The sequence below is a fragment of the Rosa chinensis genome, chromosome 4 (genome assembly GCF_002994745.2).
Source record: "Rosa chinensis cultivar Old Blush chromosome 4, RchiOBHm-V2, whole genome shotgun sequence".
Taxonomy (NCBI): Eukaryota; Viridiplantae; Streptophyta; class Magnoliopsida; order Rosales; family Rosaceae; genus Rosa; species Rosa chinensis.
The window spans coordinates 62,003,938-62,022,522 of record NC_037091.1 but is presented as its reverse complement, the minus strand read 5'-3'; the positions used below and the strand labels follow the sequence as shown (position 1 = coordinate 62,022,522).

The 18,585-nt window shown below is 40.1% G+C and overlaps 1 protein-coding gene across 1 annotated transcript; it reads left to right on the top strand.

The window, feature by feature from the left end:
• Nucleotides 1–940: 940 nt before the first annotated feature.
• On the top strand, nucleotides 941–4,407 carry LOC112197778 (cyclic dof factor 3). The gene is made up of 2 exons (XM_024338606.2): nucleotides 941–1,471; nucleotides 2,744–4,407. Exons 1-2 carry the CDS (start codon nucleotides 1,211–1,213, stop codon nucleotides 4,076–4,078), a joined length of 1,596 nt encoding a protein of 531 aa, XP_024194374.1. The 5' UTR covers nucleotides 941–1,210; the 3' UTR covers nucleotides 4,079–4,407.
• Nucleotides 4,408–18,585: the final 14,178 nt, after the last annotated feature.

The following is an 18,585-nucleotide window of genomic DNA, read 5'->3' as shown; positions in this document are numbered from 1 at the left end:
ACGACTTTTTTTCCTCGTAAAAACTAAAAACTAACATATAGGTTTGCCTACATTAATTTGGAGTCTTCGCATATAAAACTGCCATTTGTTACCTAGACATCTCCAACAATAAAACTTTGATAGATGCATAGATTCCAACACAATTCTACATTAACATTGACATTGCAAAAGCAGATGAGCTAACAATCAAATCTTTGTCGTTTGGATTCTATCTCTTTCTCTTTTAGGTAATAAAGATTCTAACGGTTGCATGTATTTGGCATGTGGATTGAAGCGTAAACTGTGCATAGAGACAATTAGTATCACAAACAACAAAATCAACTTTGGTGCCCGTTTTAGAAACTTTTGAGTCGCAATTTTTTTTTTTATTAATATCACAAATGATTAGTATAAATTTTGAGACTTAAGATAAATCTCTGAAAATAAGTCCCCGCCGTATAATGCTGGACACACAAAACTTTGTGTAACTTAATACAATGTTGGACTCTAAGTCATTCATGGTGAGTAATTTGAGAGTGAAGAATCTGGTGCCCTAGATGGTTTTCTTCCCGGTCGGCCGTGCACAAAAGCATCCAAGTGCAAATGATGGACCATTGCATGGATCATCAAAAATCAATCCATAAAAGGGAGACAAGTTTTGCCCAAAATAAGTTGCTCCAAAATGGGCAAGATAACTAATCAAATAGAACGTGTTAAAAGCAAAGGCAAAAATAGGGTGAAAAGGAGAAGGAAGGGATGGAAGAGAAGGTTGGCTGCTGGCAGGTGAGGAGTAACTGTGGCAAAAGGTCGGGGGAAAAAGGTCGCTTTTGCTGACATGGAAGAGAAAAAGTAGAGGAGGACAAAAGAGGCACTAGTACTACACTTTCTTTATAATCTTTTTAAGAAATTTGGGGGAATCCAACAGAGCCCAAAGATCTCAAAGGCCACATACAATTTGTGGCTCACAATTTTCCTCCTTTGGTGATGTGGCATTCCCACCTCTGGCCCCCCTCGCTTAAACCTCCTACTAGTAGACACACTTGCTCCTCTTACCAATTTCACAATTCAATTCTCTCCTTCTCAACTCTCTCTCTCTCTCTTCATCTCTCTCTAGACCTTCCTCCATCAAAACTCAAATTTAGAGCGGAAAAAGACTCGGGCTTTGGACTTTGTTTTGAAGCAAGAGGAAGGAGAACCAACGCAGAGATTAGATTAGAGATTCACAAGAAGAATGTCTGAGAATGAAATCAGCCCCACCATAAAGCTCTTCGGAAAGACCATACCTTTGGCTTCGGCGCCACACAACGGCCATGAGGTTCCGACCAATGATGACCCGCCATGTGGAGCTTCCGACTCTGCTGTTGACTCTAAGATTTCTGCAGCTGCTGCTGCTGCTGCTGCTTCCGGTGGTGGTGCTGTTGAAGAAGAAGATTGCTCAGTCAAGCTTCCTTGTTGTTCAGAAACTACTTCGCCTGAAGACCAAGAGAACAAGGTATGCTTGAAACTTTTGAGTTTTGTATGGTGCTTTTTCGAATTCTAAGACCAACCCATTTCTCCAAAACCCAGAATTATAAACGTGTCGGTTTTACTTACCTATTGGATTTTCGATTCTGGGATCTGACAGTTGAATTCAGAAGGAATTGAAGTTGATTGATTGATTGTTTGTAGAAATCAAGATTGAAAGTTTGGTCCTTTTTCTTCTCTTCTTATTCTCTCTCATCTTGATTATATCGAGGCTGTTTGGTATATGGTCATTTTCATTTTGAGACTTCGAGGGGTTACGTCATGATATTTGGGTGCTGGTTTCATGAGTCTTATTCTGGGTTCGTTTGATTGAATTCAAGTTTTCCAAAATGGGAATTTGTTTATAAAATGATGTCGGTTCATATATTTTTAAGCATTTTTTTTTGTTACAACTATAAACAAAAATATATCCTAGTTGAGGATTGAGAGCTGTTTAATGTTTTGGGGAACTAGAGAGAATCAAAGATATATCCTAGTTGGTGATTAGAAGAACTTAGCTACTTTTTCCACTTCACCTTCAGATTGCAAATAAGGTTACTCTGTTTTTGAGCAAGAGTACTTACTCGGAAGAATTTATCCATTACTGTCAAGTTTTTAGAAAAAGAGTTTGAAAGATGTATTCTGAAGTTTTCTTTTGTTTTTGGGAGGATTGGATAGCTCTTATCAGATTCAACAGCTTATGATAAATTCCAAGATGTGGTTTTGATTTTTCTGCAGTGTTTAATTATTGTTCCCACAAGCCTCTTCCACCTTTTCTCTTTTCTGGACAAACTTTTCTGTTTTGCTACGTCTGCTTCTGTAACAACTTTTCATTTCTTTCTTCATCGAAAAGAACTTTTCATGGTTTTGCTCCCTTCCTAGCCACTTCACTTCAATCCCCATTACTAACAAAGCGTGTCAGTTAAAAAAGCGCGTCGGAGGTTCATCACATACCCTTTTGCTCTTGCTTTTACTCTGCTTCAACGACATGAAAGCTGATTGCTGTCGAGTTAAGTTGGTGGTTTGTCAAATGGCTTTATGAGTTTTCAGAGTATAATCAAAAGTTTAAGAATGTATGACCACAACATTGTGTTTAACAGTAAAGAATAATGATTATGCATATCCAGATATTCTTGATCTACTTTTCTTGTTATTTCTGTGTTTAAGACTGGTTTGGAGTTCCATTGCCTATGTTTGCTTAATTTACTGGAATCCAGCCGCTGCACTTCTCTAATTGGAACTTATTGTTTACATATATTAGGAAACAATATCAGGCAAAGAATTCACTGCTGACAAAGAGGAAGATAATCCCTTAGATCAATTCACAGAAGACTTGAAACCTCCAACAACATCGTCGGGAATTAGTGAGAATCCCAAAACTCCCTCAGCTGATAGAGAAACTTCAGTATCTCTGAAATCTTCTAAGAATGGAGAACAGAGTGATGAGACCAGTTGCTCACAAGACAAGACTCTGAAGAAGCCAGACAAGATACTTCCATGTCCCCGATGTAATAGCATGGACACCAAGTTCTGTTACTACAATAACTACAACGTCAATCAGCCCCGCCATTTTTGCAAGAACTGTCAAAGATACTGGACTGCCGGAGGAATCATGAGGAATGTTCCTGTGGGAGCTGGTCGTCGCAAGAACAAGAACGCTTCATCAGCTTCACACTATCGTCACATGTTAATGTCGGATGCTCTCCAAACAGCTCATGCGACTGCTGCTGCTGCTTCTAATGGCGCTCACAATCCAACATTGGGAAGAAATGGCACTGTCCTTACCTTTGGTTCAGATTCTCCTCTTTGTGAATCAATGGCTTCTGTATTGAACCTTGCTGAGAAAACACAAAACTCTCTTCAGAATGGTTTTCATGTACCTGATCAACAAAGAATTCTGGTTCCTTCCATAACTGGAGATAATGGGGATGACCAATCAAGTGGATCGTCTAATGTTACAGCTTCGAATTCATCAGAGGGGGGATGCAAAGCTGGTATACAAGAACCAGCGGTTCACAACTGTCAAAGCTTCTCTCCTCATCAAGTACCATGCTTTCCAGGCTCCCCTTGGCCTTATCCATGGAACTCACCTCAGTGGACCTCTGCAATGCCTCCGCCTGCATTCTTCCATTCAGGGTTTCCCATATCATTCTACCCTGCACCACCATACTGGGGCTGCACTGGACCCGGCTCTTGGAATGTACCATGTAATTCTCCACCATCCTCCAATCTTAGCCACTGTGGTACAAGCTCTGGTCCAAATTCCCCGACCTTAGGGAAACATCCAAGAGACGGGGACATTCTTAGTCAAGCCAGCTCTCAAAAAGAAGAGTCCAGCAGAGATAACAGGTCAGATAGATGTGTTTTGATTCCGAAAACGTTAAGGATTGATGATCCTAGTGAAGCTGCAAAGAGCTCTATATGGGAAACACTTGGCATCAAGAATGAAAAGGGAAATTCTATCAACGAGGGAGGTATCTTCAAGTCATTTGAATCCAAGGGACACGAGAAAAGGCAAGTTGTTGAACAATCTTCGGTATTGCAAGCTAATCCTGCAGCCTTTTCCCGGTCACTCAACTTCCGTGAGATCTCATGATCACAGATAGAAGGAGCCTACCTAATGCAACAATTTGCTGCTGACCGTTTTTTAACACCTTTTTCAGTGTCAATCCCAGAACTTCAAACCAGAGCAAAGCTGTTTCTGACTAGATCACACAGATGTTTTTTTTTTTTTCTTTTGTTTAATCTTGTGTGACTGTATGGGCAGGTACTTTAGTTTTCAGCTTAAATGCTTCAAATTGTTTGTATACATACTTAAGTGAGAGGTAGTATAAGTTGACATAGGTAATATGGAGAGAGAGATACTTGGATGTAAACAAAACCTCATGTGCAGAATAATTTTGCCAGGTTCTTTCCAACTGTTTCCATTTCTTGCAGAAGATTCTTGATCTTAATGTATACCAACTCTATGCTGCTAAAAACGAAAACATGGCTGCATCTTAATATCAGTTGAATCAGTAATAGTTCTAGTTTTAAAACGTGATAGAATGTTAAAAGTGCCTAGACATCTAACAGTAGTGGTAATTCGTTTTGGAACCGTAAAGTTCATCGAAAATTCAGTGTTCCGGAGTAACCGGGAGCGTTAGATTTGTCACAACTGCAGAAATTAAGAAAAGGTCGAATAGTCCTCGCAGGGTAGGTCCTGAATTCAGGCGTGCAGATAATCTTGTGACTAGTGTCAATGAGCGAGGCATCTCTGTCTTTTAACCAAGCACAACGAATCCGAACTTGAAAAATACCAAAAAGTTTAAAGCAGTGTAAGCCAAGTATATCCACAAACCCAAAGTGACTGCTTTTCCTTTCTCTGTTTGGATCACCTTGCAGCTTGTAGCTGGATAATATATCAAAATCAGACTCCATTCATGTGTGTCTCTGAACCCTCAGCCAAGTGAAATGTTTCAGATATTTCATTTTCTTCCTTGTCGACTAGGAAGAGGCCACAAACTCTGCATAATATATTAGTTGCTATGGGACCCTATGCATGTGATTCCATGAGAAACATTCAGATATGTAAATATGTAATGGTATGTTGTAAATTTTGTTTCTGAAGAATAGATCACTCTTGTGGTTCTCATTTGGGGCTTGTTAACATCAAACCTTTTGAAAGGAGGGGAAATATCAAATCTAATTTTTGCTTTTATTTCTAAAGAATGGATTTGGTTCTCATTTTGGGGCTTGTTAACATCAAACTTTTTTTTTATATTATTATTTAAAAAAAAAATCAAATCTTTTTGTGCAAGCAAAAGGAAGGGAATGTTGTATTATTAGAGCGAACCCTAGAGTTCGAGAATAGCAACGGCGGCAGAACTAGGACCGACAGTCTCTCTACACGTCGAGTCGAGTAGGCCTCTGGCCTTTGGTACATTGCTGTTTTAGAGGGAGAAGGAGTTGGCTTTTGTGGTTGGGTCTGTACAACGATCGTTATGTTTGATTAAATCTCAGGTTGGTGGGATTGCCAGATCGGGAAGTGGTACAGGTCCAGGTGTCTGGGTATCGACGCTGCACAGATTTTGTACCGGTGAGGTGCGAGAGGACCTGTCGAGGTCAGGGCGGCGGGGATTCTCCTTTCCGACCAGTCCTTTGTGGGATTGAGGACTGTTGACCGCTAGGTAATAGGCCGGCGAGGTTGATGCACAGCTAGAAAAGCCGACCACCAGAGCTGTGGTCGAACAGTATGCCGTCGGAGGATATGACGGCGGTGGAGGCAAATGAGCAGCGTGATTCACCTCCTCTGTTGGCTCGGGTTTGGGCTTGGGTCTCTGAGCCTGGGTTCAAATTTAGGCTAATGGGGAAGGGGAGTCTTCCTGCTAGGCAAGATTTGATTTCAGCTTGGGGCTACGGGCTTGAGCTCATGTTAAAGCAATTTGAGCCCTAATGTATTAGGGTATTGAGGCTGTATGAGGTTGGATTAACTTCTATGAGTCTTTTATAATGTTTCTAAGGTTTTGCTTATATTACAATTGCGTGATTGGCAAGTGAAGGTTAGTTGAATGATTTATTTTCTGTAAGAGGTGAGTTTTTTCATTCTTGTATAGGCTCTCTTAAATGTGAGCGTCCCAAAGATTTTAATGATCTGCTCTAGTTTAGATAGTTCAGTTCGGATTTTCTTGCCGAGTTTTGCTTATGCAAGTTATGGTAGACTCTAGCCTTTTGGCTGTTAATCTAATGAATTCATCTTCTATTTCAAAAAAGGAAGGGAATGTCGGAAACTACAGAGTATAGATCTTTTCTTAGGGTTTAGGAACGCGCCACACGCGCTTATCTCAAATCTCACTTTCAGTCAAAACTTCTTTCTCGTCCGACGGCCCTCCGAGTCAGCGCGGGCCTCTAGCCTCGTCGACGAGCGGCGAGTGCGACCAGATGGGTCTGTGCGATGGGTCGGTCATGGATAACGTGGGGTTCTCCCTAAATAAACCAAGTCTGAGGGGAAGAGGTGAGGATGACGATGTCGGTTTCTCGTCTGAGATCACAGGTTTCCAAGGGGAGTTACGGCGGCAGTTTACAGGATGGTGGACGGTGTTGTGCGGCCATCATCGAAGGGATCCTAGATTCCTTTTCAGGCTAACGGAGCGGACTTGGTGGAGTGGGTTGGCAACGACGCTCAGATCCAATCGGAAAGCATCGATCTTGTTTGGGTTGCTAGGACCCGATGTGGGGTTCAGGGTGGCTGGGAGGGCTGGAGATCCTTGCTGGCATTTGGAGAATGTTGGCAAGAAGGAGAGATGGCCTGTGTTCGCTCGACGCATGGCAAGTGACTGTGGAGAGGCTGCTGGTGGTGGGACGGCGATGGATTTGCAGACTGGATGCTGGTATCACGGCCTCTGCCGTTTTCCACTTGGACTTGGGCTTGTTGGTATTTGGGCCTGGATTTTGGCCCAGGTCCAATGTTACATTTCTGCTTTGATTTATTGCTTTTTAAGTTTAGTTCGACGTGGCGTTATGCCGGTAATAAGTCCTTACCATGTTTTGGTAGGGCGACGTGGGCTCTATTCCTGATTGCACACTCAGTGTGCCTTGTCTGGCCTAGCGAGGCGGTGAGTTATTTGCTTGATCAAATAGACGCAACCTCCTAATGGCAGGATGAAATTGAGTATCGCCGGAATAATTTCCGCGCGGCAACATAGTGGGAAAGCTGTGCTATTTGTAATTATGCTTCTTCGTGATAGAGTTATCTTTCCGATATGTCACCGCTATGTCAAAGGAAATGGAGTAGTCATTGATGCACTCTTTGCTAATTGGTGCTTGTTAGAATACATAGATTTTGTGGAGAGTCTTGATATTATTTCAGGATGTTCTCTTTATGCTTATTGTAATCTGGGGTTTAGGCTCTACGTCCCCCCATGTATTCTACAATTTCATTAATCAAGGCTTGAGGGCAGCTGCACCAGCCTCATTTAAAAAAAAAAGGAAGGGAATGTCAAATTTATTTTTTCCTTTTAGTTTTGGTCCCAAAAATAAAAGCAAAAAATAGGTTTGACATTCCCTTTATTGACGTGAAATTAGGCGGTTACACAATATCCCGTACAACAAAAATAAAAAGCAAAAAATAGGTTTGACATTCCCTTCACTAACGTAAAATTGGGTGACAAAAAATAAAAGCAAAAAGTAGGTCTAACATTCCCTCATTGACGTGAAATTGGGCGGTTACACGGCCACCCCTGTAATAAAAGAGGTTTGCTTTTATTGGTTTGTCGAACATTTTCAATACTTTTTTTTTTTTTGTATCACATCACTAGGTCAAATTCACGACTTACCACTTACGAATGAGAGACTTATGCCACTAGACTAAATGGTAGTAAGTTTTTTCAATATTTCTTTTATTTGATTTAAAAAGAAAACACTTATTCAGAACAACGGTATGTATTAGAAATTCTAAATATATGTTCAAAAAGCAATTTTTTTAGCCATATATTTAATAGGGGCCGTAACCACTTACCCGATTTTATGCTAAAAATTGCCCACTTACTCCACTAAGAGTTTTTTAACCCCATTTATCCAATTTAACAACTATGGACAGTTTTAGCCTTATTTTAATTATTAAATTACAGTTTTTTAACCCGATCTGCAAGTACAGCCATTTTCAGAGGCAAGAACCTAGCGAGCACAGGCAGCAGATCAAGGAAGCCAACGCTGTTGTGATAACCCGAAACAAAGCGACCCGCAAACCGCCGGGGGGAAGCACTGGCGAAAAAACCAACCTGCCTACACGCTGATGGGTGCCCAGAGCAATTTCTGGGTGTTTTTTTTTTTTTTTGGGTATACTTTGAGTTCCGAGAATGAGGAAGGAGAAAAAAAAAAAAAAAGTAAACGTGTACAATTGAACATATAAATTGATCAATTGTGTCTGTAGTGTATTCATTTTGGTTTTAGGAGTTTATGTCATTCACTTGAGGGCAAACATATGATTATTGGAGGGCAAAAATATGATTATTGGAGGGCAATAATAAGATTACTGAGGGGCAATAAAATGTTTATTGGGGCAATAATAAAATTATTTATTTGGATAAACCCCCGAAAGCTTTCAAAATTCAAAACAACTTCATTTTTCACTAATTATTGATCCCCAATACAAGTTTATTGGGAAGCAATAATATGTTTATTGGGAGGCAGTAATATGATTATTGGGGGGCAATAATATGATTACTGGGTATTATTAGGGGGTAATAAAATCAGACGTCTGAATCCGGTCACCGGTCGCCGGATTCCAGTGTTGGCCACTAGTCGCCAGATTCCGGCAAGGTCTCCTATCACTTCTCTCTCTAAGTGACAAAGAATGAGAGGACAAAAGTGTCCCAAAAATAAATAAAAAGAATAAAAAAAGAATTAATTGGGTATTAGGGAAATAATCTCTTAGAGTGTTTTGGGTAAATGGGGTTAAAAAACTGTTAGTAGAGCAAGTGGGCAATTTTTAAGCTGAAATTGGGTAAATGATCATTTTCCCTATTTAATATAGATGAGAGCTCTCGCTCTCTCCCCTTTGCGGCAGCTAACCCTAGGGTTTTGTCGTCTGATTTCTTTGGCCTGCGACGATGGCGCTCAAGGTCCTTGGCTGTCGAGTCCTTTGGATTCGAGAATCTCCTATTTTCAATCTTGGGGTTGCTGCATCCTAATCTCATCGTTTTGGCGATGGGATTCATTCCCTCCAGGATTGGGTCGTACCGCTACTGCTCCTTGTTTCAGTGATGATGGTAGGCGGCGCCTTGGTCTGGTAGATCCAAACCAGATATGGGATCCCGGTTCTGTCATGGGTAGAGGCACTGATTTCAGATCCTCTATGATGGTGGCGTTTAGATATGTGGGTGTCGATAGGTCGCTGCGGACGTGGAAGGAGATCCTGAGATCAGATCCTTTCCGGCGGTGGCCTTGGTTACAACTGTGGTCGAGTTCTTTGGGGCATACGGATTGGAGGATTGGCGTTTGGGCCTTTAGGTTGTTCCCGGAATATCGTTATGGTGTCGGCTTGGCTTCTTCATAGTTACGGCAACGGGGTGGCTCGCTGGAGTGGCGACGCAGAGCTGGATGGATGCCCAGACGCTTGGGTGTCTAGAGAAGGGCTGAAGCTAGCGTTCCCAAGGTTTTGGGTGCCCAGATCAGGATAAGTTGGGCTTGGGTCTTGGTCAAGTTTGCCTTGGTAGACTTGATTTTGGCTACGGGCCGGATTTGGATCTAAATTTGGGACCCGGGTCGCTTTCAAATCCGGATCTTGAATCCGAGACAGCTAGTCATATTGATCTGGTTCTTGGGAGTTCGTTTGCTAATTTTCCAGTTTTTGACACACTCGATTACTTTCGAACTCTCGGTGAGTGAATTATCTCTCCTAGGTGATCATATCATTGGTTACAGTTACAGTTACTACTATATTTTCAATGCTCTCGTGACATATGCAGTGCAGCGATGACGTTCGTCATCAAGTCACATCCTGGCTACCTTTCATTCTAGATGCGTATGTGCATCTTGTTATCCTTTATTGTTTTTCTATATTATAGATGCGTTTGTGCATCTTGCTATGCTTTATTATTCTTCTTTCGATGCTTTTGCATCGCTCCATGTACTATTTAATTTTATTTAATATAGTTTGTCGTCCTTCCTTAAAAAAAAGTATGATATAATTTGTATATTTTAACCGTTAAATTTGAAAAAAAAAAATAGTATATATGATGGTTGAAAATCCAGCATAAACCATTTCATAGTGTGTTATAAATATCTATTTTTAATTTTAGAGTTTCGATCAAATAACATTTGTAATGGAAATTTTGCATCCATATGTCAACTTTAATATATTGGTGCATAAAAATTAGGGTCATCACTCGGTCGGTTCGAATCGGTTATAAGCCTTACCAACTTCAAAACCAAACTTTTGGTTTCAAAATGGAGTTACTAATTACCAACCAAAATTTTTGGTCTTTAATCATATCTACCAAATTCGGTATTTCGGTTTTCGGTATTACCAACTTTACAACAAATATTTCTTTTAATATAATTAGAATGAACAATACTAGATTATTTAATTTGATAAGTTGTTAAAAACTTTGTATTCATCTGCTTATCTTATTATACCTCTCTTTATTTACATTTGACATCAAGTTGTTTATTTCAATAAAGAGTTTTTCTATTGGGACCTCTATATTTGCTCATTTGACCTCTCATCTCTTTACACCTTCTATTTTCTTTTTAAAAAGTAAAATTTGCTAAGTAAACCTCTTTCAAATACCTAACTTAACCTTACTCATAAAAGAAAATTTTTGGGAGCATTAAAGATGAGTTAGTGCTCCCATAATTATTTATTTACCACAAAATAAACTTGACATTGTTCAAAAAAAAAAACTAAGATAATTATTGAAAAAAATAGTGTTGTTAGAGGAAAAGCACATTATGTGCCTTCGTCAAAGAAACTGACGAAGAGCGAATCAAGCAATTACAAATCACAGCTCAATCAACATTTAGTATCATCAATGTAATTGATGTTTCCGTTGTAATCCTATCCCTATATAAAGGGGTTATGAATGAAATGAGTAGATCAATTCCAATCCATTTTTACTTTTACACGTTATCAGCACGCTCAGAGCAAATAGCCAACAGAAAAAAAATTCTTAATTTTCTAGTTTTCTTTCTAACGAAAAGAAACAAACCCTAGAAGAAAAAATATTTTCTTCTTCTACCGCCACCAAACAAAAAAAAAAAATTTGCAGATCGATCAGCCGACCTACAGCGCCTTCTTCCGACGGCCAATCCCCACACCACCTGTAGAGCCCACCCGGTTCCACCATCGCTGCTACAACAGCACAGATCGCAATCCTCCAGCCTCTAGCAGCCTGCTGCAGATCCCAGACCGGCCTCCAACCCACACCTCTGTGCAGACCCCGCCTCCCTCACACATCACCTGCAGCCCAGTAGGATCGATCACCTGCAGCACCTAGCGCATCCAACCCGACTTGCAGCAGCCTGTGCAGATCCTGGCATCACCCCGCCCTGCAAACCCGACTTGCAGAGCCCAGCGCCTCCAGTCCGCATCACAACCTGCAGCACCCAGTTGGACCCGATCGCTGCGCCCAGATCATTAGCCCAGATCGGTCCTTCTCTCCAGGGCCTAGCACCTGCAAGTGTTGGGCGCCCCAGCACCATCTCTGCCAAGGAAGAACAGAGAACCAGAAGAGGAAGAAAAAGCGAAGAAGAAGAAAGAACATTGAAAAAAAAAAAAAAACCAACTAAAGAGCCAGGCCCTACGGCCCAACAAAAGAAAAAGCAGGCCTTGTGGGCCAGAGAAAAAAAACAACAAGGAGGAACTGAAAAAAGAAACAGGCCACCAGAAAAAAATCAAAGCCCACTGCTGAAAAGGGAGAGGAAGCGGCCTAGTTTCATAAGCCCAAAAACATCGCTACGCACGCCTGCATCAACACGCGCGTGCGTTAGGATTGTTTTATTTTTTTTTCGAAACCGAGTATGTTCTCTTTAATTTATTTAATTTCATACTATGGTAGATTCTCATTATTTATTTTCTTGAGCATGTTATATATTTTATTGTTTATGCTTTTATTATAAATTTTTCGAGCATGTTTAGTTAGATTATATTAATCACTTTCAGCATGCTTTGTCATTTATGCTTTATATAATTATCTTTAAGCATGATTATATATTTTATTTTTGAGCATGCCATATATATCTATATATATTGTTATATAATGTTTATGAAATTTTGAGCATGTTTTTATTTTATTTACGCTTATATAAATTATGTCTACGCATGCTTTGTATTATACTATTATTTACATCTTATTTTATGCATGATATATTCTTGCTATTATTATATAATTTGCTATGATTATGTGTAGTATATAATTTGTCGTATATTTATGAAATTTGAGCATGCCATGTACTGTATTTCTTATATATGCAATGTTTAAATGTGCTATGCTTATTTTTAGAATGCAATATACAAAAATTGCGCTTTGCCATGATAATGAAATTTCATGTGCACACAACATTACCGTGATAAAGTATTTTCACATAGCATCGAAAAAATGTGTGACCATTACGAATCTTGGTCTTGAAATCTAATTCATATTTTTGGAAAATAATTCACGTGGATGTCTTTATGACTGCGTAATTTATTTCTTCTCTCTTGTTTATGTAGATGGCTGATCCAACTCGACCTGAGTTTGACATTTTGGACTCAAACGGACTTGAGTATCACCGTTGGATTTCCAATGTAGAAACTGCCTTTGTGGCAAGAGACTACACTGCCACCATCAAAACTCCCACTGACCCCAAAGACGATGGACCGTCTGATAAGGTGAAAGCAAATGCCTCAATGTTTCTGAGGCGACATATTGATCCTAGCCTCCGTTGGGAATACTTTCAATTGAAGACACCCAAAGAACTGTGGGATGCCCTTAAGGGACGTTTTGGGAACATTCATGACACATTGCTCCCAGAACTGACCGTTCAGTGGAATGAAATCCGCTTGCTTGACTATAAAAGGGTAAATGACTTCAACAAGGATATGTTGCGCCTAAAAGCACGTCTAAATTTCTGTGGAAAGGAACTCACAGAAGATGATATGATCTACAAGACTCATACCACCTTTCCTAATTCAGCTTTTATATTAGCGAACCAGTATCAGTTGGATTATGACAACAAAAGAATCACAACCTTCAATAAGTTGATAAGCCTACTGCAAGTGGCTGAGAGACAAAATAAGATTCTCTTGAATAACAATGCCAGGCCCACTGGGACAAAGAAAATTTCCGAGGCTAATTATGGAAAAATGAAAGATGGAAATAACTCCAATGCAAGGGGGTTTAGACGTGTTGATCCCTACCCACGTGGCAACAATGCACCACGTGGAAAGGGACATGGGGATCATGGAAACAAGATGCCAAAGGAAAGAGTTGACAATGAACCATGCTATAGGTGTGGATTCATTGGGCATTGGTACAAGAACTGCCAAGCAAACAACAGAGTAGCAGCCAATTACAAGAGGTATAGAGAGTCTAAAGAACAAGTGGCTCACTATATGGAAGAAGGAAGTCATGACCTAGACGTCAACCTTACAGTTGCAGACTCCAATGGCAAAGAGGAACTTGCTAAGTCAATGGATGCTCTCAATCTTGACTGATCTGCTTTATTCATTTTATTTTCCAAAGACAGTTGTGTAGGCATAATGCCTCATTTTTAATTAGACTATTGTTTGGTCTTAAAGTTTATTTTCAATCATGGATTGATGAATAAGATTTCTGAACAAGACCTTGATTTGATTATCGTTGGCTTATTAATAAATTTTGAATTTTATTCTGAAGCACTGAATTTATTCAAATTTATTTACTACACATATTTACATGGTTCGACATAGCACTATAAAGATGTAAAGCATACATCTAGAGAAAAATTATTAGAATGAAAAGAATATCATTCTACGCAAATAGAAATACTCTAAAGAATATGAGTTATATTTTCTAAATACCTCCCATTTATTTGTAGGAATAAATGGAGGAGAACTTGAGTGCTTAGATGATAGTGGGACTACCCACACAATATTAAGAAATAGGCAATTATTCATTGAACTAGTAGCCTATAATTCCTCTGTGACTACGATGATTGGATTATCAAAACTAATAAAATGGCGAGGAACTGCCAAATTTTTGCTGCCTAATGGCGCAACATTTCAAGTCACAGACGCTCTATATGCACCAAGAGCTAATCGAACCTTGTTAATGTTTCAAAGCTATTTGTGCCAACGATTATCCAATAAAAACACACTGTGAGAATGGAACTGAATACCTTGATATTACATCTAATGACTGTGGAAGGAAACACATCTTAGAGAAACTTATGAGTCAATCTAGTGGACTGTACCTCCCTACGATTTGGATCATTGAAATCCTATATTGTCACCAACAATGAAATGTGGGACACTGACTCATACAGGCTTTTGCATGACCGCCTATGGCACCGAGGTCGTGACATGATGATCCGTATTTTTAAAGAACTCACACGGACATCCCTTCTTTCGAGTGAAAAATGGGAGAAAAATCCGCCACACTGCAAGGTGCCGGTTCTAGTATTGCTCAAATGCAGTCATTGCCTTCTGAAGTACCAGAAGCACTACCTCCCTCCCATTATGCCTCATTGAATATTTCAAAGGCATATCACTCGTTTTGCAAAACCTGCTCTTTAGTAAAAACAGGATTGAGACCTTCCTATGCTAAAGATATAAAACAAAACATTCCATTCTTACAAAGGATACAAAGAAATGTCTGTGGACCTATCCATCCAGAATGCGGACCATTCAAATACTTTATGGTTTTGGTGGATGCTTCGACAATCTGGTCACATGTCGTTTTATAGTCCACAAGAAATGCTGCAATACTCCTTGCACAGATTATACGTTTAAGGGCTCACCACCCTGATCACCCTATCAAGTATATAAGGCTTGATAATGCTGGAGAGTTTACATCAAAAGCATTTGATGATTATTGCATATCTATTTGGATCGATGTAGAACATGCTGTACCCCATGTGCATACACAAAATGGTTTCGTAGAAGCCACCATCAAAAGGCTACAGATGGTGGCTAGGGCATTGGTTATGCGCACCAACCTGCCTATATCTGCATGGGGTTATGCAATATTGCACGCAGCTTTACTTATTCGTTTCAGACCCACCGCTAGCCAACCATTTTCTGCGTACCAGTTGGTAACTGGATATGAACCTGACATTTCACACTTACGCATATTTGGTTGCGTAGTATATGTGCCTATTGCGCCCCCACAGCGCACTACACTGGGTCCTCAGAGACAATTAAGTATTTATGTTGGATACGAATCCCCAACAATTATCCGCTATTTGGAACCCTTGACAGGCGATCTCTCTACCGCTAGATTTGCGGATTGTCACTTTGATAAAACAGTCTTCCCGTCGTTAGGGGGAGATAGGAAAAAGGATTTTCCAAGGGAACGACAGGAATTGTCGTGGTTTGTCCCCACTCAGTCTCATTTTGATCCCCGCACTTCACAATGTGAAAGTGAAGTGAAAAGAATAATTGATCTTCAGAACGTAGCGGATTCGATGCCTGATACGTTTACTGATATCGTAAAAGTGACGAGATCACATATACCAGCTGCAAATGTGCCTGCAAGGTTAGAAGTCCCCAACAAGGGGCACGGTGCCGCAGATAGAGGCACTGCAACCGCACTTAGTGGAGGTGTGGTTGAGGCCGTGGCTCCCCAAGGAAGAGGGGGAGGTCACTTGGTTCGATTGACACTCACCCAAGGAAGAAGAGGGTGAGTAAGGCACAAACCAATCATCAATGTATAGAATCCCTCTCATGAGATTATCTCTGATTATAGTTATGTCCATGAATCAATACTGGAGGACGCTCCGATGTTAAAAATGATTCCAGAGAACAAAGAAATCTCAAAGGATTACGAGAGTGCGTATGAGTTGATAGAAAGATCTTCCATACACATTGATGATATGTACTGTTGCTCAAGGAATCATAGAGCACGATGATATCGAACCACGCTCTGTTGAAAAATGTCAACAAAGAGCATATTGGCCTAAATGAAAAGAATCAATCCAGGTAGAATTAGATTCTCTGACAAAGAGACAGGTATTTGGTTAGGTAGTGCTAACCCCACCAAGTGTAAAGCCTGTAGGACATAAATGAGTCTTTATCAGAAAGCGTAATGAGAAGAATGAAGTCCTGAGGTACAAGGCTCGCCTTGTGGTGCAAGGTTTCTCACAACGCCCTGGAATTGACTACGAGGAGACATACTCTCCCGTAATGGACGTTATAACGTTCCGCTACTTAGTTAGCTTAGTAATTTCTGAAGGACTGGAAATGCAGCTCATGGATGTGATTACTGCATATCTCTATGGGGATCTAGATTCAGAGATATATAAGAAAGTACCTGATGGCCTTACATTACCCAAGCCAAGTGACTCTAAACCACGGAGTGCGTTTGCAACTAGGTTGAAACGCTCACTTTACGGATTGAAACAATCCAGACAGATGTGGTATACCCGTCTAAGTGACTACTTGATTGGGAAGGGATATAAGAACGATGAATTATGCCCCTGCGTATTCATAAAGAAAACAAGTTCCGGATTTGCAATTGTAGCAGTATATGTCGATGATATGAACATAATAGGTACTCTTGATGAAATAAGAGAAACCGCGAGCTACTTGAAATCTGAATTTGAGATGAAAGATCTTGGGAAAACTCGATTCTGTCTAGGCCTTGAACTAGAACACCGAGTTTGTGGAATACTAATCCACTAGTCTGCATATGTCCAAAGGTCAGGCAAAATAACATGGACAAAGCACATCCTGCTAGCACTCCCATGATCGGTCGAAGTTTGGATGCAAGGAAAGATCCATTTCGTCCAAAGGAAGATGACGAAAAGGTGTTGGGAGCTAAAATTCCCTATCTAAGTGCAATAGGCGCATTATTGTACTTAGCCCAATTTACTCGACCAGACATTGCATTCTCAGTGAACTTGTTAGCTAGATTTAGCTCAGCGCCAACGCAGCGTCATTGGAATGGTATCAAGAACATTTTCGATACCTAAAAGGAACCATTGACTTGGGACTGTTCTTTCCCTACAGAGAGACAAGAGGGACCGTAGATGGAACTACAATCCCTAAAGGAAGTGTTGATGGCGAAAGCGCCACTCCCTACACTAAAACGCCAAATGACGTTTTGGTCGGTTTTGCTGATACTGGGTAAGTCTCTGACCCACATCAAGATCGTTTCCAAACTGGTTATGTATTTACGAATGGGAACACGGCAATATCTTGGAGATCAACCAAGCAAACCCTTGTGGCTACCTCCTCAAACCACTCAGAGATTATTGTTGTACATGAGGCGGTTCGTGAGTGTGTATGGTTAAGAACTATCATTGCACATATTCGAGGGATTAGTGGTTTGAGTTCTACCACTGAAGAGCCTACTTGCATTTATGAACACAATGAAGCTTGCATCGAACAGATGAAGCTAGGTTATATTAAGGGTGATAACACAAAACACATATCGCCAAAGTTGTTCTACAATCAGCAACAACAGACCCTCCTCAAGATTCAAGTGAATCAAGTAAGGTCTGAGGAGAATGTGGCAGATTTGTTCACCAAATCACTGCCTAAGGCCACATTTGAGAAACATGTGAAAAGCATATGAATGCGAAGACTTTCCAAGCTCACTTGATTAATGTAACGATCAGGGGGAGGTGTAGACGTCAGGGGGAGTCTAACACACACATGTCATTCTCAAATGTAGAAGGTGCGTTGTGCTCTTTTCCTTCGACCAAGTTTTATTTTTGTCCCACAGGGTTTTTATTGTTACTTGGCAAGGTTTTTTGTGAGTCAACAACTCATGCACCATTTCGTCTTTGACTTGGCACAAGGGGGAGTGTTAGAGGAAAAGCACATTATGTGCCTTCGTCAAAGAAACTGACGAAGAGGGGATCAAGCAATTACAAATCACAGCTCAATCAGCATTTAGTATCATCAATGTAATTGATGTTTCCGTTGTAATCTTATCCCTATATAAAGGGGTTATGAATGAAATGAGTAGACCAATTCCAATCCATTTTTACTTTTACAAGTGTAACTAATTAACATAAATTTATCAGGGGTTTTTCAAGCCTACTATTTCATGCTTAATTATGGATTTTCAAAGCTTAATTTTTATGGTTTATGGTTGCATGCTGAAATTTAGATAGGTTGCAATATTAATTTGTTCAAGCTCTGTTCTTTTATTATTTATTTTTGTCTTTTATGCCGCTTCACAAACTTATTTGGTTAGTTTACATGAGGTCTCTCTATCCTCCATTTTATGATCCTCAAAAGAAAAACCTTTATATCATAGTTTTATTCCGTATTTATATTTAGGACTAAATACTGTTTAGTCCTTGAACTTTTGCCCTAAAAACACTTCAGTCCTTGCCCTTCTAATTTCACAAGTTTAGTCCTTGTACTTCAAAATTTCAGACCTATAGGTCATTTCCGTTACTTTCCGTCTAAAAACGCTGTTAAATTGCTGACAT